Below are 20,648 nucleotides of genomic sequence, written 5' to 3' on the forward strand. Positions count from 1 at the left end.
CTTTCTGCTTCTTAAGATGACTTCAATGTTTCATTATTTTAATACATGTAAACAAACTACTTTGACCAAAAAATTTATTTTTAATTAGCAAATAATAATTGTATATGTTTTTGAAGTAAAATGAAAGTCTGGCATGTTTATACATTGTGGCATGACTAAATAAAACTAAGTAACAAACGCATCAAAAGGATCATCACTTCACAAACTTATATGGTATAATATTTAAAATTTACTTTTCTACCATTTAAAAAATATATAATTCACTAATATTTGTTTTAGCAACCTTCCTGTGTAAAAAACTTAATATCTAATTTCTAAACTGTTCCTATAGTTTTACTCTTATTTTGGAAAAGCAGAGTAAGCTTTAGTCATATGTGAAAGCCTTACAAATGAATTAAGTGTGAAATCTATCTGGCTTAGCTTCAATTAATCATATTATAGCTTGTTTTCTACTAGTAATAAAAGTTCAATCTGAAACATGATTAAGTCATAAAAATAAACTGATTCTATGGTATCACAAAAGAAGAGAACAAAAGCCAGGTACTGGTGACCCATTCCTGTAATCCTAGGTAATCAGGAGGCTGAGACCTGAGGCTCCCAGTTCAAAGCTAGCCCAAGCAGGAAAGTCTACAAGACTCTTATCTCCAATTAACCATGAGAAAACTGGAAGTGGCACTGTGGCTCAAGTGGTAGAGTGCTTGCCTTGAGCTGTAGAGCTCAGGACCGTGCTCAGGTCCTGAGTTCAAGCCCCACGACAGACAAAAAAATTCCAAGGAGGGGCTGGGAAGGTGGCTCAGTGGTAGAGCGCTTGCCTTGCATGCTCAAGGCCCTGGGTTCTATTCCTCAGCGCCACATAAGCAAAAAGAAAAAAGCCGGAAGTGGCGCTGTGGCTCAAGTGGTAGAGCGCTAGCCTTGAGCTGAAGAGCTGAGGGACAGCGCTCAGGCCCAGAGTTCAGGCCCCACAACCGGACCCAAAAAAAAAAAAAAAAAAAATTCCAAGGAGCTGGGAATGTGGCATAGTGGTAGCATGCTTGCCTAGCATGCATAAAGCCTGGGTTCGATTCCTAAGTACCACATAAACAGAAAAGGCCAAAAGTGGCACCGTGGTTCAAGTGGTACAGTGCTAGTGCTAGCCTCGAGCACAGAGACAGAGCCCAGGCCCTGAGTTCAAGATGGGCAAAAAAGAAAAGAAAAAAAAATTTTAATTCCAAGTAGATTGAAACTTGACTCTTATCGACTACCTTGAGCAAAAATGAACTCCAAACGGATCAAAAAATTCAAGGTAAGACCTGAAGCTTAAAATCCACTATAAGAAAACTCTGGAAGTTACAACATAGGTAATTATTTCCTGAATAGGATTTCAAATACCTAGAAAACAAGATCAAGGTGCTGGTGGCTTACACTTGTAATCCTAGCTATTCACAGACAGCATCCAGGCCCTAAATTCAAGACCTAGGATACACACAGACACAAACAAATGTTGATACTTTCTCTGTAAAATCTCAAAGTAACCTAAGAGATACACAAATATTTTATATGTTCCTTCAAAGTACATACACAACACACGCACACACACACAAATATAGTGCTTTTGTCTTTCTTTTTGTATTGTTTGTATTAATTAAAATGCTATCTATAACAAGATACTTTTAGTTTGTATAGGTAAGTAAAATAAACGTTAGGAGAATACTTTCTGTTATAATTTAGGAAAAATACTTACTCAATTTTTTGCTGCAGTTGTTCAGAAAGCTTTCTATTTTCTTCCTGAAGAGTGTTCTTTTCATTCACTTAAAATGCAATGTGAAAGAGAAGTCACATAATTGATATTCCTAACAGGTTTTTAAAATAAAATGTCAACATTTGTGAAGATATTAAGATTTCTAATCCTAAATCATGTTATTGAGGGATAATGCTATTGTACAAAACAAATTTGTTGCTAGGTAATGATGATTACATCTCATATTGTGCCAGTTCTATACAACTTACCAATAATTTTATCTAATGTTTATGGGCAAAAAAGCCTACTTCATGTATTTGGGAATATACTCACACACTGAGGACAATAAAGAATTCCATGTGGGTTATTCAGTCCTACTAATTTTAAATATCCTTTCAGTGAGTTATTTGTTGTGAAACAAATCTGATCATAAAAATGTATTGCCTAGTATGCTTGAGGCCCTGGGTTCTATTCTCAACATTGAAAATAGTAATTACATAAATCTCACTGAATATTGGCATAATTTTTATTATATAAGCATATTCATAAAGTCAAACTTTTTTTCTTAGGCATACTGTTTCATGAATAATTATTGTATCAGTAATTTAAATATGTCCATTGATATATTAAAGAAGTTACATTCCTTTATACTTCATACTCCTCCTAGAGGAGAAGTTACATTGGCCACTATAAAGTTATAAAAGGATTCATCAAAGGAAAAATGAGCTAGACAAAAGACTATTGTATAGAGAAAATGAGAGGAAAGGCTGGGTATTAATGGTAGAAATCTTTCAACACCATGATTATGATATCAGGAGTTTCCCTAAAAGATACCATATAATATTTTATAAAGATAAATGATGGAAAGATTGATTTTTTGGTATAGCATATACCAAAGTGAGAAGAAAGTACTGACAAGATATTAGGTGGTCATTAGAAGAAATGAATATCTAGCCAAGTGTGGTGGATCACAACTAAAATCTTACTTGGAAGATCAGTGGATTGTGGTTCAAGGTCAGTCTGGACAAAAGGTTAGAGACCATATCAAAACAAAAACAAGTTGGGCTGAGTACTATATGTCTGTAATCTCAATTTGGCCTGTTTGAGGTTACTCCAGGACAAAAAACTCCCTAAAACAAAAGGCTGCTAAAGGTGTGATTCAAGTGGTAGAATGTTTCCCTACAATTTTCCTCCCATAAGATTCTTCAATTCAAAAATCAGAAATCAACAACAAAAACAAAAATACACCCAAAGTCTAGTACCTCTGCTAAAATAGCATATAAGCAGAGAAGGAGATGCTCAGAACTAGTGTTTAATGTCTTTGTACTATTCAGAAGAAGGTTAAAATATTAACCTTACAAATATCAAAATTGCTAGATGTTTTGACACATGCCTATAATCCCAGAACTGGGAAGGCAGAGACAGGAGACTCAACAGTTGGAGGCTAGCCTGGGTATATACCAAATTCACTGCCAGTTTGGGGCAACATAGTAAGACTTAGGATGAAGGAAGGGAAACTGGATAGAGGAAAGTAGGGAGGAAGGGAAAATACATAAGTAAAAATGCATGATAAAACTTTGAAATTGGCCAAAATAATAGAAATAAAGGGCTTTAAAAACAGTAAAAGATCAAGTGAAAGTAAAGCAGGGATTTTATTTATTTTTATTTTTGCAGAGTGTAAACAGCAATTGCCACTACATGCTGTGCTTTATTGTTAGTGGGTATTTAAAGACAATCAAGCATTATCTTTGTCAAGATTTAGTCAGGAGACATTTACACAAAGAATTTGAACAGATACATTTTTACTTAACCTATGAGACAATGTCTTTGTATATTATTATCTAAACTATTTTAGAGCAAGCTCAAACCACTTTCCCAATCTCAGGAAAATGCTTGACTAGCTGTTCATCTATGCTTAAGCAAGCAGAAGAGCTACTTTCTCAGCTCCTAGGAAGCAGGGATTTTAATAATTTGGAAAAGTAACAAAACAACAAAGGAAAGGAAGCACAGAAAGAAAAAAAAACATTTGTAGGAGAATGTTGTTAGCTTATACCTATAATCCTAGCTACTCAAGAGGTTGAGATATGCAGGATCATGGTTTGAGTCCAGTCTGGGAAGAACAGCTTGCTAGACTTCATCTCCAAAATAACAATCAAAAAGAAGGACTAGGAGTATGGCTCAAGTTCAAGGGCCTTAGGATTCAGTATCGTCATTGCCTCAGCTGTTCCTCATTTCCTTGTTAAGACTTTCTGAGTTGAAGGTATGGCTCAGTGTGGAAGGCTTGCCTAGAAAGCACAAGACTCTGAGTTTAAATCAACAGTTTGAAGCCAACCTGGGCAAAATTAGCAAAATCTTAAGAACAAAATACGAAAGCAAAATGGCTCTACAATTGGTAAAGTGCTTAGCTAGCAATCATGAGGCCCAGGATTCAATTCCTAGTACTGCAAAAAGAACACAATGAAAAATTCCTAGTACTGTTGTCACTGTATTTGATTCTGGTGTCCTGCATCTTGTATATACATTTTTCTAACTTGGAGAGGGGAAGGGAAATAACAAAATGGGTAAATAACAAAATGCAGAAATAAGGATGACCCATTATACCAATGAGATGTACAAGACACTATGTTGAAAACGAACTTTACAACTTTGGTCGGGGAGAGAGGACTTGGGGAGGTGGGGAGGAAAGGGATGGTAGGGGAAAAACAAAGGAGGGGGTAACAATGCTCGATAGGAAATGGACTCATTAACTTGCTCTTATAACTGTAACCCCTATGTACAGTTTCTTTACAATAAAAAATATGTATAATAAAAAAAATCCCTAGTACTTCAAAATGAATGGAAATGGGAGAGCGAGGAAGAGAAAAAAGAAATGAAGTCAGGGAGAGGAAAGAAAAAGAAAAACAAACTTAGGCCTAGAGAGATACAAATGAGACTGCTAACCCTCTGGACACCAACTAAAATTGTATTTTCTTTCCTTTTTATAAAATAATGAGCAGACACTTATAGAACTGATTTGGAAAAGAAGATAATTAACTAAAATTTTGGATATGTTTTTAATTGTTTATAGGGAATCCAGGTAATATTCATGCTGGAAGATAAACAGTTAAAAGAGTAGAAAATTGAGATTTTAGAAGAAGGGTATGTCAAGAAAGCTAAGAATGTCTTCTTATAATGAATGGGTTAGAGGAATAAGCTGAAAATAGCAAATTCATAATAGTATGTAACAAAACACGGGTAAGAGGAATAAGCTGAAAATAACAAATTCATAATAGTATGTAACAAAACCAAAAAGCAATACATCTTTAGAGAACACTAAATTTGGCTTTGCATTTAACTTTACTGTGGAGTAAATTACATTAAATAAAAATAAGCCAAAGAATCAAATATAAATTATGCCATAAATCTGCTTCTTGTCTTAGAACTGGTAAGATTTTAAGGCTAGTGTGAATACACAAACTTTGTACACCTACTTCTTAGTAAATAAACAAAAAATTAAAACTAGAAAAAGAGCAGAAAAAAACTTAAACTTTACCTAAATAAGAAAAATATATGTAAATAACTCAGATGATTACAATCAAAACATCAGTATGTTTTAAGCATAGTATATTATGCTCTTTAGTACTTAGTGAATTAAGAAAGAAAACTAGGGGCTGGGAATGTGGCTTAGTGGTACAGTGCTTGCCTAGCATGATGAAGCCCTGGGTTTGATTCTTCAGTACCACACAAACAGAAAAGGCCAGAGGTGGCACTGTGGCTCAAGTGGTAGAGTGCTAGCTTTGAGCAAAAGAAACTCAGGGGCAGTGCCCAGGCCCTGAGTGCAAGTCCCAGGGCTGGCAAAAAAGAAAAAAAGAAAGAAAGAAAGAAAGAGAGAGAGAGAGAGAGAAAGAAAACTCACTGAGTTCTGTAATAAGTTTAAGATTCTGCTGCCGGATATTTTCAAACTCTTGCTGCTTTTTCCGCATATGTTCTTCAGTTACTGCACAGCGGTCACATAGTCCTGCTCTTAAACTGTAAAACAAAAGCAAAATATTTTTCACTTATTAAAAGTCATTGTCATATATAAGTTGATTATCCTTTCTATGAAATGATTGGGATTCACCAGAGATTTCAGTTTGTAGACTTTTTAGTTTGCCTAGATTTATTGGTTTTTCATTCCTAATCTGAAAATCTAAAATTTGAAATGGCCCCCAAATCTGAATTTTAATGTTCACAGGACACAGAAAAAAGTTGGAATTTCAGATTATATTGAAATTTTTAATCCTTCATCAGTGATCATCTATATCTATGCATTTCAATAGTTTGATATTTTATGAAAATCTAAAGAACTGAATTGGCAAGTATATGAAAATCAATTAGTTTACTATGAGAACTTTAGCTTTTTTTGTGTACCTGGGCTTAAACTCAGGGCCTAGGGTGCTATTTCTGAGCTTTGTTGCTAGCACTCTAGCACTTGACAACAGCTTCATTTCAGATTTTTGATGGTTAATTGGAGACAAGAGTTTCTCAGGTTTGGCTGACCAGGCTGGCTTGTCTTCCTGGTTTGAGCCTCTTGAGTAGATAGGATTACAGGCAGGAGCCGCTGGTGCCAGGCCAGAGAGAACTTTTTTTTTTTGTCGGTCATGGGACTTGAACTCTGGGCCTGGGCGCTATCCCTCAGCTCTTCAGCTCAAGGCCAGCACTCTACCGCTTGAGCCACAGCGCCACTTCCAGGTTTTGAGTAGTTTATTGGAGGTAAGAGTCTCACGGACTTACCTGCCCGGGCTGGCTTTGAACCGTGATCCTCAGATCTCAGCCTCCTGAGTAGGATTACAGGTGTGAGCCACCAGCGCCCAGCTCAACTGTTTTGTTTTTGTGACAGGGTATAAGCTATGCTGTCCAGCCTGGCCTCAAGCTTATGATCCTCATACCTCATCTTCCAAAGCCAAAGCAACATTTTATTAAAGAAACTTGCTCAAATTATATAAATCATCCACTTGGCATCTACCCTGCTAATTATAGCATACATCACATATGGTGGAACAATCTTTTTTTTGTCCTTGAATAAATTTTAATGGTCAAAGAATACAAAGGAAACCTCACATTTTCCTTTAAGTATTCAAAGAAAACAGCATCTATCAATTTTTAAAATATATTATTATATATTATCATTTTTACTAGTTACCTGAAAGTGTTAGAAAGGGAAATACATATAAAACAGATATGCTGGCAGTGTATTCTAAAATGTTAACAACAACAATACTGTGAGATTTTATTTGTCCATATTTTTCAAGATTTCTTTGATTTCATTACTTATATAATTAGAAAAAACAGTTTACAAAAGAAACATACATACCACATTAGAAATTTAAGAAATACATTTTACAATGATTTCAACTTAATAACTGGTTATTTCCTTATTTTTTGTTTTTTGTCTGAGACTGGAACTCAAACTTTGTATCTGACACTTCTTACTCATTGGCAGGTACCCTACATCAGCCATTCTTCTATCCCCAACTTAAAAACCTATGTCAGTAGAATAATAAGTATTTGAATCACAGCATGGCAGAGGATATCATGAATTTTAAAATAAGGAGACAAAACTGGGAAACTACATAACTAGAACAAAAAATAATCCTAGGGCTGGGAAGGTGGCTCAGTGGTAGAGCACTTGCCTTGCATGCTCGAGGCCCTGGGTTCGATTCCTTAGCACCACATAAGAAAAAAGCCAGAAGTGGCGCTGTGACTCAAGTGGTAGAGCACTAGCCTTAAGCTGAAGAGCTGAGGGACAGCGCCCAGGCCCAGAGTTCAGGCCCCACGACTGGACCCCCCCCAAAAAATAATAATCCTAGATATTTTACATGAAAGAAAAACATGTTGACATGGATATAAAATAATTATTAGAAACCATAGGATATGCTAATCAAATATAAGCTTTAGAATGAAGAATCTAAGAGTTAGTAGAAATTAAGATGAAACCATGATGTAAGAAGAACATCATCTATGTAAAAATAAGAAGGTGAAACTTTACATCTACTTCTGTTCCTCCCCTAGAATCCCACAAAACTACAGTAAAAGTATATGAAACTAGAAGCCTGGAACAAATGGTAGAGTGCCAGCAAAAATGGAAGAGTGAGTAAAAAATGCTTAATGAGAGCTCAACAAAAAAAAAGATGTAAAGATGTATATATATATATATATATATATATATATATATATATATATATATATATATATATATATATATATATATATTTCAACACACCAGAAAGGGGGGGGGGAGAAAATGGATTAAAAAAATGACAGCAAGGTAGGCGGTAGACAAAAACTAAGAATATTGAATGGTAGGAAAAGTCTAGAATTTCACTGTCCAATAAACTACATGTAAACTCAACAGAAAGAAATCATTGAAGATGAGACACAGCAGGAAGATATAATATCCACAAGCAATTAGTGAGCAAAAGTAGAACAGATTCTAAAGAAAAAAGAACCTAGTTCTAAAGAAATTAATTATTTAAATGCTGAACTGTATTTTTAAACTATATCACTTGAACTTACTTGAGCTACAGAGGAATAAAGTAATAACAATGCTCATTAAAAATTGATATTAGGATATGATGACTGTAAACTATATAGCAAAGTAAGGCATTGTTATCAGCTACTGAACAATAAATTGTGTTTCTGCTCTTTAATATTTTTCAAATTAGTAATTAAATATTTCAGCTGCATAAAGGAAAACAATAGGGATAATGGGGACTCATCCACTGACATTTCTTCTCACAGAGATCTAGGAAGGAAAATAAACTAAAAAATAAAAAGGAGTATAAGATACAAAGGATAACTAATCTGGAATTATAATTTAAGCTATAATATTTTTTTTAAAAACCTATTTTGAAGACAAGGTGCATCCTATTGAGAAGAAAATCAACTTAAACACTAGATTAACTCACCGATCTTCCAAAACTTTAATGGTTTCATGCAGAACCTTCTGTTGCTCTCTCAGCTGTTGATTTTTGGTGAAGAATTCTTCTAGTCTTTGTGCATCTCTAAAAAAAAATAAGTAAATATAATTTTCATGGAAAAATACTTGAAAAAGATAATTCTGTTATTAGAACTCTGAAGTGTAGTCTTGCTACATATGTATTTATTTCATATACATATGTATATACATATACATATATTCCATGAGTTGTTTAGATCAGAACAACTAAACAAGTGATTATTTGCAATTGTCTAGTTTTAAAACAAATGAACAGAAAACAAGGGTTTATTTGCAGGTGAGCAATCTATTTCTCAGCATCTAGAAAGGGGATTTTCATAGCAGGTGCTACAAAAATAGATGTTTACGTTAGATGTCATAGTCATTATTTATTCCCTCATGTAAAAGAAGCCATTCTTTTTATTTAAAAAATGGCTAATGGCTGAGAAGTAAAGCTGTGACTCAAGTGGTTGAGTGCTAGCTAGCCTTGAGCACAAAAGCCAAGCTAAGGAACAGTGAGTGTTCAGGCCCTGAGTTCAAAAGCCCCAGGACTATCACAAAAAAAGAAAAGAAAAAGCTAAATAATGGCTAGTAAATGAGACTATCAGATTCATTATTATTTTGTCATGGTAAGTAATGGACCTATATAAAATAGATAAAACCAAGTTCATGTTTCCATTATGCAAAGACTTAACTTACTCTAAAGAAGATAAAATAAAGTATCCCTTTAATTATTTAAATGTTGAACTGTATTTCTAAACTGTATCACTTGAACTTACTTGAGCTACAGAGGAATAAATAACAATACTCATTAAAAATTGATATTAGGATAAGATGACTGCAAGCTATATAGCAAAGTAAGGCATTGTTATCAGCTACTGAACAATAAATTGTGTTTCTGCTCTTTAATATTCAGAGGTATTACAAATGTAATATTCATTTACAAGCTTATGGTGTTTTTGGAAATAGAAGTGTGGCTCAAGTGGTAGAACACAAACCTTTAGCAAAAATGCCAAGTGAGAACATGAGGGCCTGAGTTCAAGCCCCAGTCCAGACTACCCACCTGGTTGCCAAAAATCTTAAAAACTTGAGCTTTCTCTTATATAGACTAATAATTTTACAGAAAGTCTATTTCAAAAGGTGTTTTTATAATAAGCAAATCTAGGTAGTTTCTAAGTGTGTCTAATTCAATCTTCAGGGAAGTAACTTTGATTCAAACTAAGGTAAAAGGTTATATTGTGGCTACAAAACTATCATTTAAACTAGTAATAATGGTTGAGTAATATCACCCTAGCTAATTAGGAAGCTGAGATCTAAAGCCTGTGGACTGAAGCCAGTCCAAGCAGAAGTGAGACTCTTTATCTCCAATTAATTAGCCAAAATTTGGAAGTAAAGGCGTGGCTTACCTGGTAGAACATTAGAAAAGCTAAGGGAATGACCTGGTCCTGAGTTCAAGACCAGTACCAGTACAAAAAGAAAGTAGTAATGCTTCAAAAAAATAAGATAGCTTACATAAATAAAATAGCTACTCAGGAAGCTGAGATCTGAGGATCACAGTTTGAAACAAACCTGGAAAGGAAAGTCCATGAGACTCTGATATTCAATTAACTATCAAAAAGCCAGAAGTGAAGTTGAGGCTCAAGTGGCAGACTATTAACCTTGAGCAAAAAAGCTCAAAGACAGTGCCTGGATTCTGAGTTTAAGCCCCAGGACAGCAACACACACTAAAAAATAGTAACTATCCTATACAACAGATCTGTTTTAATAAAACTAATTTTCTTCAAAAGAACATTCAGAGAATGTAGCTTAAATTGTATAAATACTAAACACAATGACTTCCGGGTTTTTGTATTGCTTTTCATAAGTGACTAACATTTTAACTCTAAAATATATCATTCTTATTAATAATTACTAATCCAGCATTTATAAGATCAGTAAACACTGAGCCAACATAAGTATTTCTAAAAATTCACTGTCTAACTACTAATCTCTTCTGAAGCATAAAACCTTTGCTATTAGAGAAGGGAACAAAAAGTCCTAAATAGTGCTGTTATACACAAAAGGGGAGACTATACAATAATTATGTATTCCTTTATTTGAATTTCACTATATGTGAAACTCACTATATGTATATTTCAAGCTGGCCTTGAATTCACAAACCTCCTGCTTTAACTTTCTAGAGGCTAGGATTATAGGCCTATGTCACTATACCTGACTTAATCTAATAACTTCACTTGGCACAAATTAAATTACCATACCATCATCTAACTAATGATATTTGTATACAGAATCACTATAACAAAGTTTTTAAAAAGGAAATAAGTAGCCAGGTGCTGGTGGCTCACGCCCATAACCCTAGCTACTCAGGAGACTGAGATCTGAGGATAACAATTTAAAGCCAGGCTGGCTGAAAGACCATGAGACTCCTGTCTCCAATAAACCACCAGAAAACTGGAAGTGGCACTGTGGCTCAAGTGGTAGAGCACTAGCTTTGAGCTGAAGAGCTGAGGGACAGTGCCCAGGCCCAGAGTTCAAGCCCCATGACCAACAACAACAACAACAACAAAAAGGAAATAAGTGTATTTCATAATTTTAAATCTCAAACCACTTAAAGAAATATTTTTACCACTGAAGAAAAGCTTATCTGTTCCTAAGTAAAATAAAAGCATTTTGTTTTAATTCAAAGTTAAAATGTTTTTGCCAAACAAGGAATTTTAGTTATCAACCAATAAAACAATCTTATTTTTGCCTCATCCAATTGGCTATATTTTATTATATTTAATTTGAGTATAAGGAGAATTTATAGATTTTTCCCTGTAATCATAGAGATAATTCTAACATACTTAAACATGAAAGACTTATATGAAATGTCTATTACTCACAGAAACAAAACTTGAATTCCATAAGGAGCTGTCCTGGCTACAACTATTTTACTAGCTACTGCAGGAGAAGCACTAGTTGAATTGTAGCAACATTTTTGGCTATTACCAAACACTCATTTTTCTTTTTCACTTCTTGATAAAATCCTTACTTCTTTCAATATATAGTAGCTCTCTGGAGAGAAACTTATCTTTCTTAACATTTCACATTGGAAATAATTTTGGACTTTTGTATAACTTCCAAACAAAGAACCCATGCAGTACCAACATCTATTACTCAGCTTTACAAATAAAGTTATACACATGGAACTGAGTACCTGCGTGCCTATTAATTCTTCTCAAAATGTTAACATCTTGCATAATCACAGTCCAGTTATCAAAATGATAGCTGGATAGAAATTAACATGGATCTCGTGGCCAACACAGTCTTAACTAGATCTTTTCCACTTATTTCACTCCATATTCTCTTTAGCCTCTTTTTATCAAACTCAGGTCTCACCTTCCTTCCCTACAGAACCATATACCTAGTAGTATTCATTAGTATGATTCCCACTATCTCCTTGTTATTCTTGGTTAACTAAGATATTCCAAGATCACAAAGACACATTTTTGCTTCTATATTCATCTAAAGTATATTGGAGCAATGTCTATGCTTTCCTAGGGATTGCCACAAACAGCAGGCGGCATTTAATCAACTGCAATAGCTTTTTTGGGGAGGAGGGGTCGGTTGTGGGCTTGAACTCTGGGCATGGATGTTGTCCTTCAGCTCTTTGGCTTAAGACTAGCACTCTACATTGCCATTTCTGGTTTTTTGGTGGTTAATTGGAGATAAGAGTCACACAGACTTTCCTGCCCAGGCTGGCTTTGAACCACGATCCTAAATCTCAGCCTCCTGAGTAGCTAGGATTACAGGCATAAGCCACTGGTGCCTGGCATTGCAATAGCTTTTGCTGCTCAACTTCCACACCCCACAGGGAGAAGAGGTATGTACAGTGTGTTGATCATTGAAACTATTTTACTAATGAACTACATCCCTCCAATTAATAGAAAAATATACCAAAAAGATTGTCAATTTGGTTTTGTCAAATGTTTCCCATTATGAAATTCATTTTTGGCAGAAATCACACCACATTAAGAGACACATCAAGTAGATGTATCTTATTACTAGTGATGTTAACCTGATCTTTGGTTGCAGTAGACACTGTTAAGTTTATCAGCTGTAACATCACAACATTACTTGTTGAAATTAGTAAATACACTGACTAATTAATTTACAAAATTTGAAAATACTTTTTTCATGAACCTCTCATCAACATTACTTGTTGAAATTAGTAAATACACTAATTAATTACAAAATTTGTAATTACTTTTTTCATGAACCTGTCATCCATTTATTAACCTCCCTTGATGATTCTTTCCTTTAATGATTAGTGTTGCATTGTTTCTCAAATGGTGATTTTTTTTTTCTATCATGCTTTCAACATTTACTAACTAGAAATCCACTAAAGAAGAGCTGCTCCTACTCTATGCTAAGTTTAATTCATTACCACCATTATTTCCCTGCTCAAGTTGTCCTAAAGATTGCCGGGGAGAGAGATTTTTCTCCAGGTTGCTTCTATTATCTTTTAAATTGTCCAGTTTGTCATGTAGACTCCCAAAGCCATTTTTCCCAAAGAACACATTCTTTTTACTGGAAAAAACTTCATAGAGATCAAGATCTAAGATTAAGGTATGCTTATGACTACAGAGTGGAGGGGATGTCACTGTTTAAAGGTCTTCTCAATGGACCAAGCATAGGAAATACATGTATGCCCTCATCTACACTGACCAAGATCTTTACTCCTTTATCTTTGTTATTAAAGACCATGAAGGTTACATTGCTAACTTCAATTTCTACCTGATTGGCATATCATTCATTCAAGCCTTCTCCCTTTCTGTATTCAACTTTTTTTTCTCTTGGTGGGGGAGGATACTAACCCTCATTATCACCAATGTACTTATTTATGCTGTTCTGGAATACTGATAAAGCAATGTGAAAATCTTTATTTCCTGAACCAATCATGCTAGCTATGACTTAGGGATAACTATACAATTATGGCCAGTAAGTCAGAGAAAATCTGCTAAGGGTTTGTACTGAGAAATGTTTTTACAACTAGTAAAAGCGGACACAAAGACATTCTATAAGTGATGATAAGAATGACGATGGGGGCTGGGAAGGTGGCTCAGTGGTAGAGCACTTGCCTTGCATGCATGAGGCTCTGGGTTTGATTCCCCAGCACCACATAAGCAAAAAAAAAGAAAAAAAAGCTGGAAGTGGCACTGTGGCTCAAGTGGTAGAGCGCTAGCCTTGAGCTGAAGAGCTGAGGGACAGCACCCAGGCCCAGAGTTCAGGCCCCACGACCGGACCCCCCCCCCCAAAAAAAAAGAATGATGATGGTCTTTTCTTCATTTTGTACAGGCTAGGAGGAAAAGCTAAATACCATAGCAGAAAACAGAAGTAACCCAGATTCTTAATGATTTCATATGACTGACTATGAAGTGTGAGAATGTTCCTTTTCTGGCCTTTTATATGAAAGAATAATACATTCTTCCTTACTGTAAAATTTATTTCCAGATTTTTTTTCCACAGTAAGAAAGTATCTACCTATAATATACTTATGTCATATAAATCATGGCTGGGATTGTCTGTTTCTGCTGCTGCTTTTCCCTACCAATGATGTCATTTGGGCTCTGTGCTCGAGTATTAACCCCTACTAGTGTCATTTTATGTTTTCTGGAACAACTGATAATTTTCACCTTGAAACATTTTTCTTCTCCCTTGTTTAAATGCTTCCCTATAAAGAATAAGTTGGGGTATTTAACAACTGTGAGTTATAGAAATGTGCTGCATCATTTTGTTAATAAAGGACTAATTATAACTAAAAAATTATTTCTTGTTAGTAAACAGTTACATTTCTGTTAAGAATGCTAGAAGCTGGGCACAGTGGCTCACACCTGTAATCCTAGCTACTCAGGAGACTGAGATCTGAGGGTTGCAGTTCAAAGCCACATTGGGCAGGAAAGTCTGTGAGACTCTTATCTCCAATTAACCACCAAAAAACCAGAAGTGGCACTGTGGCTCAAAGTGGTAGAGTGCTAGTCTTGAGCAAAAGAGCTCAGGGAGCTCTGAGTCCAAGCCCCATAACTGATCCAAAAAAAAAAAAAAAAATGAATGCTAGAAAAAGGAAATATAAAAATTAAGATGTATCATGAATACATTAAGAATTTTCTGACCAGGTACCAGTGGCTCATGCCTGTAATACTAGCTACTCAGGAGGCTGAGATCCCAGGTTGAAATCAAAGCCAGCCTAGGCATAAAGTCCATAAGATTCTTATTGCCAATAAACTACCAAAAAGCTGGAAGTGGAGCTGTGTGTGAGTGGTAGAATGCTAGTCTTGAGCGAAAAAAGCCTGGGCCAAGCCCCAAGACTAACACCAACCCCCTCCTCCCTCACCTCTCCCCTGCAGAAAACAAAAAAGAATTCTCATGATAATAATTCAACTCTGGTCCACTGTCAAAATTACAAACATATAAATGGGTGTGTATGTATGAGGAATATATGTCTTAAATTTACTCCTTAGAAAAGGCTTATTTAATTTCCTAAGTAAAGAAACAACTCTCAGATGTGGGAACTACACACAGCTCTATCACAAAAGTAGAGAAATGGATTATTCTATTTAAAATGTCATCTTTAAGAACATGTGTCATTTTAACAATACAAAACACTTAAGCATTACTTAAACAGAATAATTATCCTTTGGAACAACTTTAAAATTTATGATTTTGTATTTCTGACTCAACATATATACCTTGAAACATGACTTTGAAGGTGTGAAGGAAAAGTTTTCAATTTTGATTCAGATTATAACAAATCATCTGGGTGTGTGCTAATGGATGGTTAGTTACTCCAGCTTTCAGTCAGTCTTAGAAGTTACAGAAAGACATGAAGAAACTGAGATCTACAGGAATATATTGTAAAGCAAAATATAAAATCACTTATCATAACGATACTGACTCTTGTTATGTGTACTAAAATCCTACTATACCATCTGTTTAATAGTGCTGAATGTAAAAGTTTCTAAAGAACCATGGGTAAAATCTACTTCTAACTTAGAAAAACAGATCTAATTCAATACTAAATAACAGAAACAATTCAGGGGATCCTCTAATAATCTCAAGCTATTTAAAATTGGTCTCAGAATACCTATTAGCCTCGGTTTCTTAAATTGGTTTAAAATCCTAGAATTACTCTGCTCCTTTTTTTGCAGTACTTTAAATTCCAGGTATTAGCAGAGCAAAAGCTACTACTGACAGAACAAAATGAGCCAACAGATCAGTTCTCATCTTAAATATTCTGAAAAGTAACTTTGTATGTTATAGTAAAATGTGTAAATGTTCACATAACTAAGGTTAAAATGTTGTTCTTTTTACTTTAGAACTTTAAAAAAACCTGCTGACAATTGGCCAAATTTCTTTTTTAAATAACCCTAATAAAAAAAAAAGTACCGAGTTCAAACAGAATATCAGTACCAATTATTTTGTAACTAAAACACCAAAGTTACTTATTGTTACAGATTCTACTTACAAAACTCTTTCCTTTTTCAGTTTGGTTACTTTTACTTGTAAACCTGAAAAGAAAAAACAAAAGCAACAGTATTTCATGTATACCTGTACTATTTTTAAAGCAGTCACCTAACTTCCCTTATAAGTCAAATGTTACACTATTAAGTCATTTCAATCTGACCTCTTATTTGTATTTCCTTTATTGTACTCTGAAGTCACAAAAGTAAATGTTCAACATTATTGCTTTTAGTTTATTATATGACAGTAAAGTAGAATAAAATTTTCCTCACCTAAGGTAAGTTATTTCCTTTCTAATAGTGTGAACAAACATAATTAGAAGTTCACTATAAATACAGGTCAATATTCTGACATAGTTTACATGTTTGCTAGCAGCAACAGAGTTTATGTAGGCGTAAACCAGATTGTAGCAAGAAGTCTTGGATTAGAAGTAAATAAATTTACAGAAAGGTAATTATCAAAGGGCATTAGGATTATCCTCTCAAGGTATTTGCTACTTTATTGTTTTGTTTTTGTTTTTCCCAGTACTGGGGCTTGAACTCAAAACAGTTTCCCTTGGCTTTTTTGTTCAAGGCTGGCACTCTACCATCTGAGTCATAGTTCTACTCCTGGATTTTCCATGATTAGCTGGAGATAAAGAGTTCCACAGACTTTCCTGCCTGGGCTGGCTTTGAACTTTGATCCTCAGATCTCACCTCCTGCATAGGATTACAGGCTTGAGCCACTCACCAATGCCTGGCTTGTTAGATGTACTTTTAATTTTAATGAAGTCTGACACAAAATAAATGAGAAGACCACAGCCAATGGAATGCAGGTAGTTCCTGAAAAGAAAGCAAACTAAGAGGCACTGAAAGTACAATGAAGGATATGGATAAGGATATGGATAAAATAAGTAATGTGGCATTTCTAATTTTCATGAATAGTAAAAGAAGAAAAATAGCCACTTAACAAACACAAAAATATACCAATATCTCTAGCAACTAAACATAAATGCAAATCAAAACAATTAGCTGGCAACTTAAAAAATTCCAGTACCCAATAATAGTAAGTGTTGCACAACTATACTTCCATATTTTACTAGATACTAGAAATTGACATAAATCTTAGGAAAAGTTAGTTATCAGTATCTCACTTCTTAGAGTCTAACTGATTAAAAAAAAACTTTAGTCACAGAAAATACTGAATAATTTATATCAATATAAAATGTTCAAAATAGGGAGGGATATAGTTAAGCAAAACACACTATGAGCATTTGATGGAGTAACATAAATTGTTAGATCCGTAAGTCACAGTTTTAAAATGGCATTCTAGGCAAAAGGTTAGCTACTCATCTTAACAAAAAAAGCTAGGCATGGTGGTATACATCTTTCATACCAGCCATTTGAGAAAGTTAAAATAGGAGAATTGAGGTATAGGCTGCAAGAGGCAGAGTAGACTTGAGAATTTACTTGAAAAATAACTAAAGCAAAATGGACTGGGGCTTGACTCAAGTGGTAAGTGTGCTTGCCTAGAAAGTACAAGATTGTGGGAGTGGAGGAGAAGAACTTGTGACCCTTATCAAGACCAACACTAGAGTCTAGTCAGCAGTTTTCCTTTCCTCAAAACATGGGTAATTTTTTCTTGTTTTTAATTTTGGCTTTTAATACTAGATCTGCCTTTAGAAGTAGAAAATGTAGCCAGAGATCCACGGATATAATGGATTCTTGCCAGGAACCATTTTAAGGAAAGAAACAATGAGATAGAAAATCCATATAAACTTCAAAAGAAAATTCTTGGGAAATATGGAAAGACTATTCTTTTATCTTGTAAGCATTTAACACCTGCAAGGCATTTGTTCTGTCACACAGATCAGCGCCAAAACAGGTTTATATGTGTGTGTGTGTGTGTGTGTGTTTAAATTTTAGCATCTGCTATTCATCAAATCAATTAGGCATCTACAATTAGAACCCCTATAAAGTGTGCTTTAATCCTGCTCCACACCCATCGGAAGGAATGAGGCTATACAACAATGCAGTTCCTGTATGAACAGGTTGTCTGTTGAATAGAGTATTTGGGATTGTAACACTGGCAACCTAAGATACCTATTGAGGAAATAGTACTCAAAGGATCAAGCATTAGAATACAATTAACTCCACACTTACTCATACATGAATTCTGGAGAAAATGAAATAATCAAGGACATATATATGTAGTTATAATATACCAAACAACTTTTAGAGTTCAAAATGAAGAGATCAATTTGTTATACATAAACAAAAATCATTGCTATGTTAATTGTTTTAATTCTTTACCTAAAACAAACCATGTGTAATACATGCAGTCACATAGTTTTGAATTATAAATAAGATTAGCATCACACTTCCTGATAAATGGCTTGATTTATAAAATAATTTAACTATCAAAAAATACAAATATAACTATATCATACATTATTTCAATTATTAAGTAGAATTCCTTGTTTAAGGTTTGCTTACTTTGCTCAATATTTCATTATCTCAAAATAGGTAAACTAACTTTTGTGAAATTTACACATAGGAATGTAAGTAGAGAAAACAAAACAAGAGTAAGCATTCCTAATAATGACCAGAATACAATGATGGACCAAAATTACAATTTATTTCATTGTTAATTTAGTTTTTGTCTGAATCTTCTCTTTGGAATTTTGAAACATTTATGAATAAATGAGACAACAAATAATTGGAAAACTCTAAAACTGAATCACAACGTATTTGTCTGGTCACATCAGAGCAGCCTCCAAACTATGATATTTCTTCAAATCAGTTCCAATTGTGCTCCATACCAGTATCTTCCCACTTTTCTATGAAAATGATTACCATATTTTACCAGACATAAAAATTACATTAGCTAAGCTGTTGACAACAGAATCTAGTATGAATAAGAGACAACTTACCAAATGATAATGCTCTGAAAAATAGTCTAAACTCCCTTTATTGCCTGTGATTTTTAACAATAAACCTGATACTGAAAGTTTGGGAGACAATACAAATAAATACTCTTGATACTTTTGTAACCTAAAAAATTCTGAAATTAATACTAAATTATATTAGAACAATGCTAATTCTATATTCAAAGCATAAAGGCTGCCTACTTGCAGTAACAATTTGTGTTTAGCTTTGAAAACAGCAGAATTTGTCATAAAAGTAACTTAAGACACTAGAATGTCCAATCATGAAAGATTAATTAATGATAAAAGATACAAAAACTTGATGACAAGTATCTTCAGAATTTTCCTCCAAATGATCTGGCTTATTTATTGCTATATTTTAACAGCAGATGTGAGACTTCAATTTTTTCCTAGTTTTAAAAGAAATTTTATGGACTTTATTATACTGTGATCAGTGGAAATACTGTCTTTTATATGGCATATTTTGTTATCATTTTATTATGTTTTCATCAAATACCAAAACTTTACATATAGCAGGGTATTAACAACCATAAGTTTATGTGGGTGTATTTTCTTTGCTAGCTAGGCAAAGATTATACAGGTTTACTTACATATGTAATCTATGTAAAGATTATATATCTCAAGTACTACTATTTCTCCTTTGTCTTTTACTGGTATGAAATATTATAAGTAGTGAGGTACCAGTGGCTTATATCTGTAATCATAGCTTCTCAGGAGGCTGATAGCTAAGGATTGCTGTTGGAAGCCAGCTGGGCAGGAAAGCCTGTGAGACTACCTTCAATTAAACACCAAAAAATCAGAAGTCGAACTGTGGCTCAAATAGTACAGCACTAGCCTAGAGTTAAAGAAATCTCAGGGACAGCTCCCAGGCCCTGAGTTCAAGCACCAGGACTGGCACCAAAAAAAAGTAAGGAGTCAATTTTGATTTCTATATAAACTTCAAAACCTGCAATGTCCAGACAAGTCCTGTTTGATGTCTTGTAAATAGCTTCTTAATACTGGTTTTTGTAAGTGGATCCCCCACCTTCTTTAAGTACCCTTCAGGCATGTGTTTGATGTTATCATATACTGAGAAGACCTAATTTTCTATGGAACACATTGACAATAGAGTAGTATCATGAAAGTTCTCTGTTCAGCAAATTTGCAGTGGCCCTAACCAAAATGTTTTCAATGACATACTAATTTTAAAAAAACAATGCTTATTCATTTAATACTTTCAAGAATCCATTAAGAAAAAAATGAATTCATTAAGTGACTTGAAATTAGAAAAAGCAGCCTGGAACTTGGGGGAAATGGCCTAATCAATATACCATCGTGTACAAAGGGTTACCTTTTCTTCTCAGGTCAGACATATCCAATACTTACCAGTCACCTATAAAACACATGGATATGGATATGAAGTAAGTTTACAGGCATGAGCCACCAGCACCTAGCTAAATAATAGCTTTTATTTATTGTATATTACATTTTGTTTTATGCTGGTACTGGGCTTGAATTTGGGGCCTGACAGTCTCTCTTGTCTCTTTTGTTCATGGCTGGTACTGTACCAC

The 20,648-nt window shown here is 34.3% G+C and overlaps 1 protein-coding gene across 4 annotated transcripts in view; it reads right to left on the reverse strand.

Moving 5' to 3' along the window:
* Rbbp8 (RB binding protein 8, endonuclease) overlaps positions 1-20,648 on the reverse strand; it is an 84,384-nt gene that overhangs the window by 31,761 nt on the left and 31,975 nt on the right. For 2 of the 4 annotated variants that reach the window (XM_070029449.1, XM_070029448.1), the window contains exons 3-6: positions 16,177-16,219; positions 8,644-8,739; positions 5,613-5,725; positions 1,721-1,787 (exon numbers count right to left, since the gene is read on the reverse strand). In XM_070029449.1, the coding sequence (XP_069885550.1) occupies positions 1,721-1,787; positions 5,613-5,725; positions 8,644-8,739; positions 16,177-16,219 (319 nt within the window). Of the gene's footprint in view, positions 1-1,720; positions 1,788-5,612; positions 5,726-8,643; positions 8,740-15,400; positions 15,426-16,176; positions 16,220-20,648 lie in introns of those variants that run through there. The other 2 variants (XM_070029450.1, XM_070029451.1) reach the window with 2 other exon arrangements.

The sequence above is a fragment of the Dipodomys merriami genome, unplaced genomic scaffold (genome assembly GCF_024711535.1).
Source record: "Dipodomys merriami isolate MVZ:Mamm:240054 unplaced genomic scaffold, mDipMer1.0.p SCAF_2, whole genome shotgun sequence".
NCBI lineage: Eukaryota > Metazoa > Chordata > Mammalia > Rodentia > Heteromyidae > Dipodomys > Dipodomys merriami.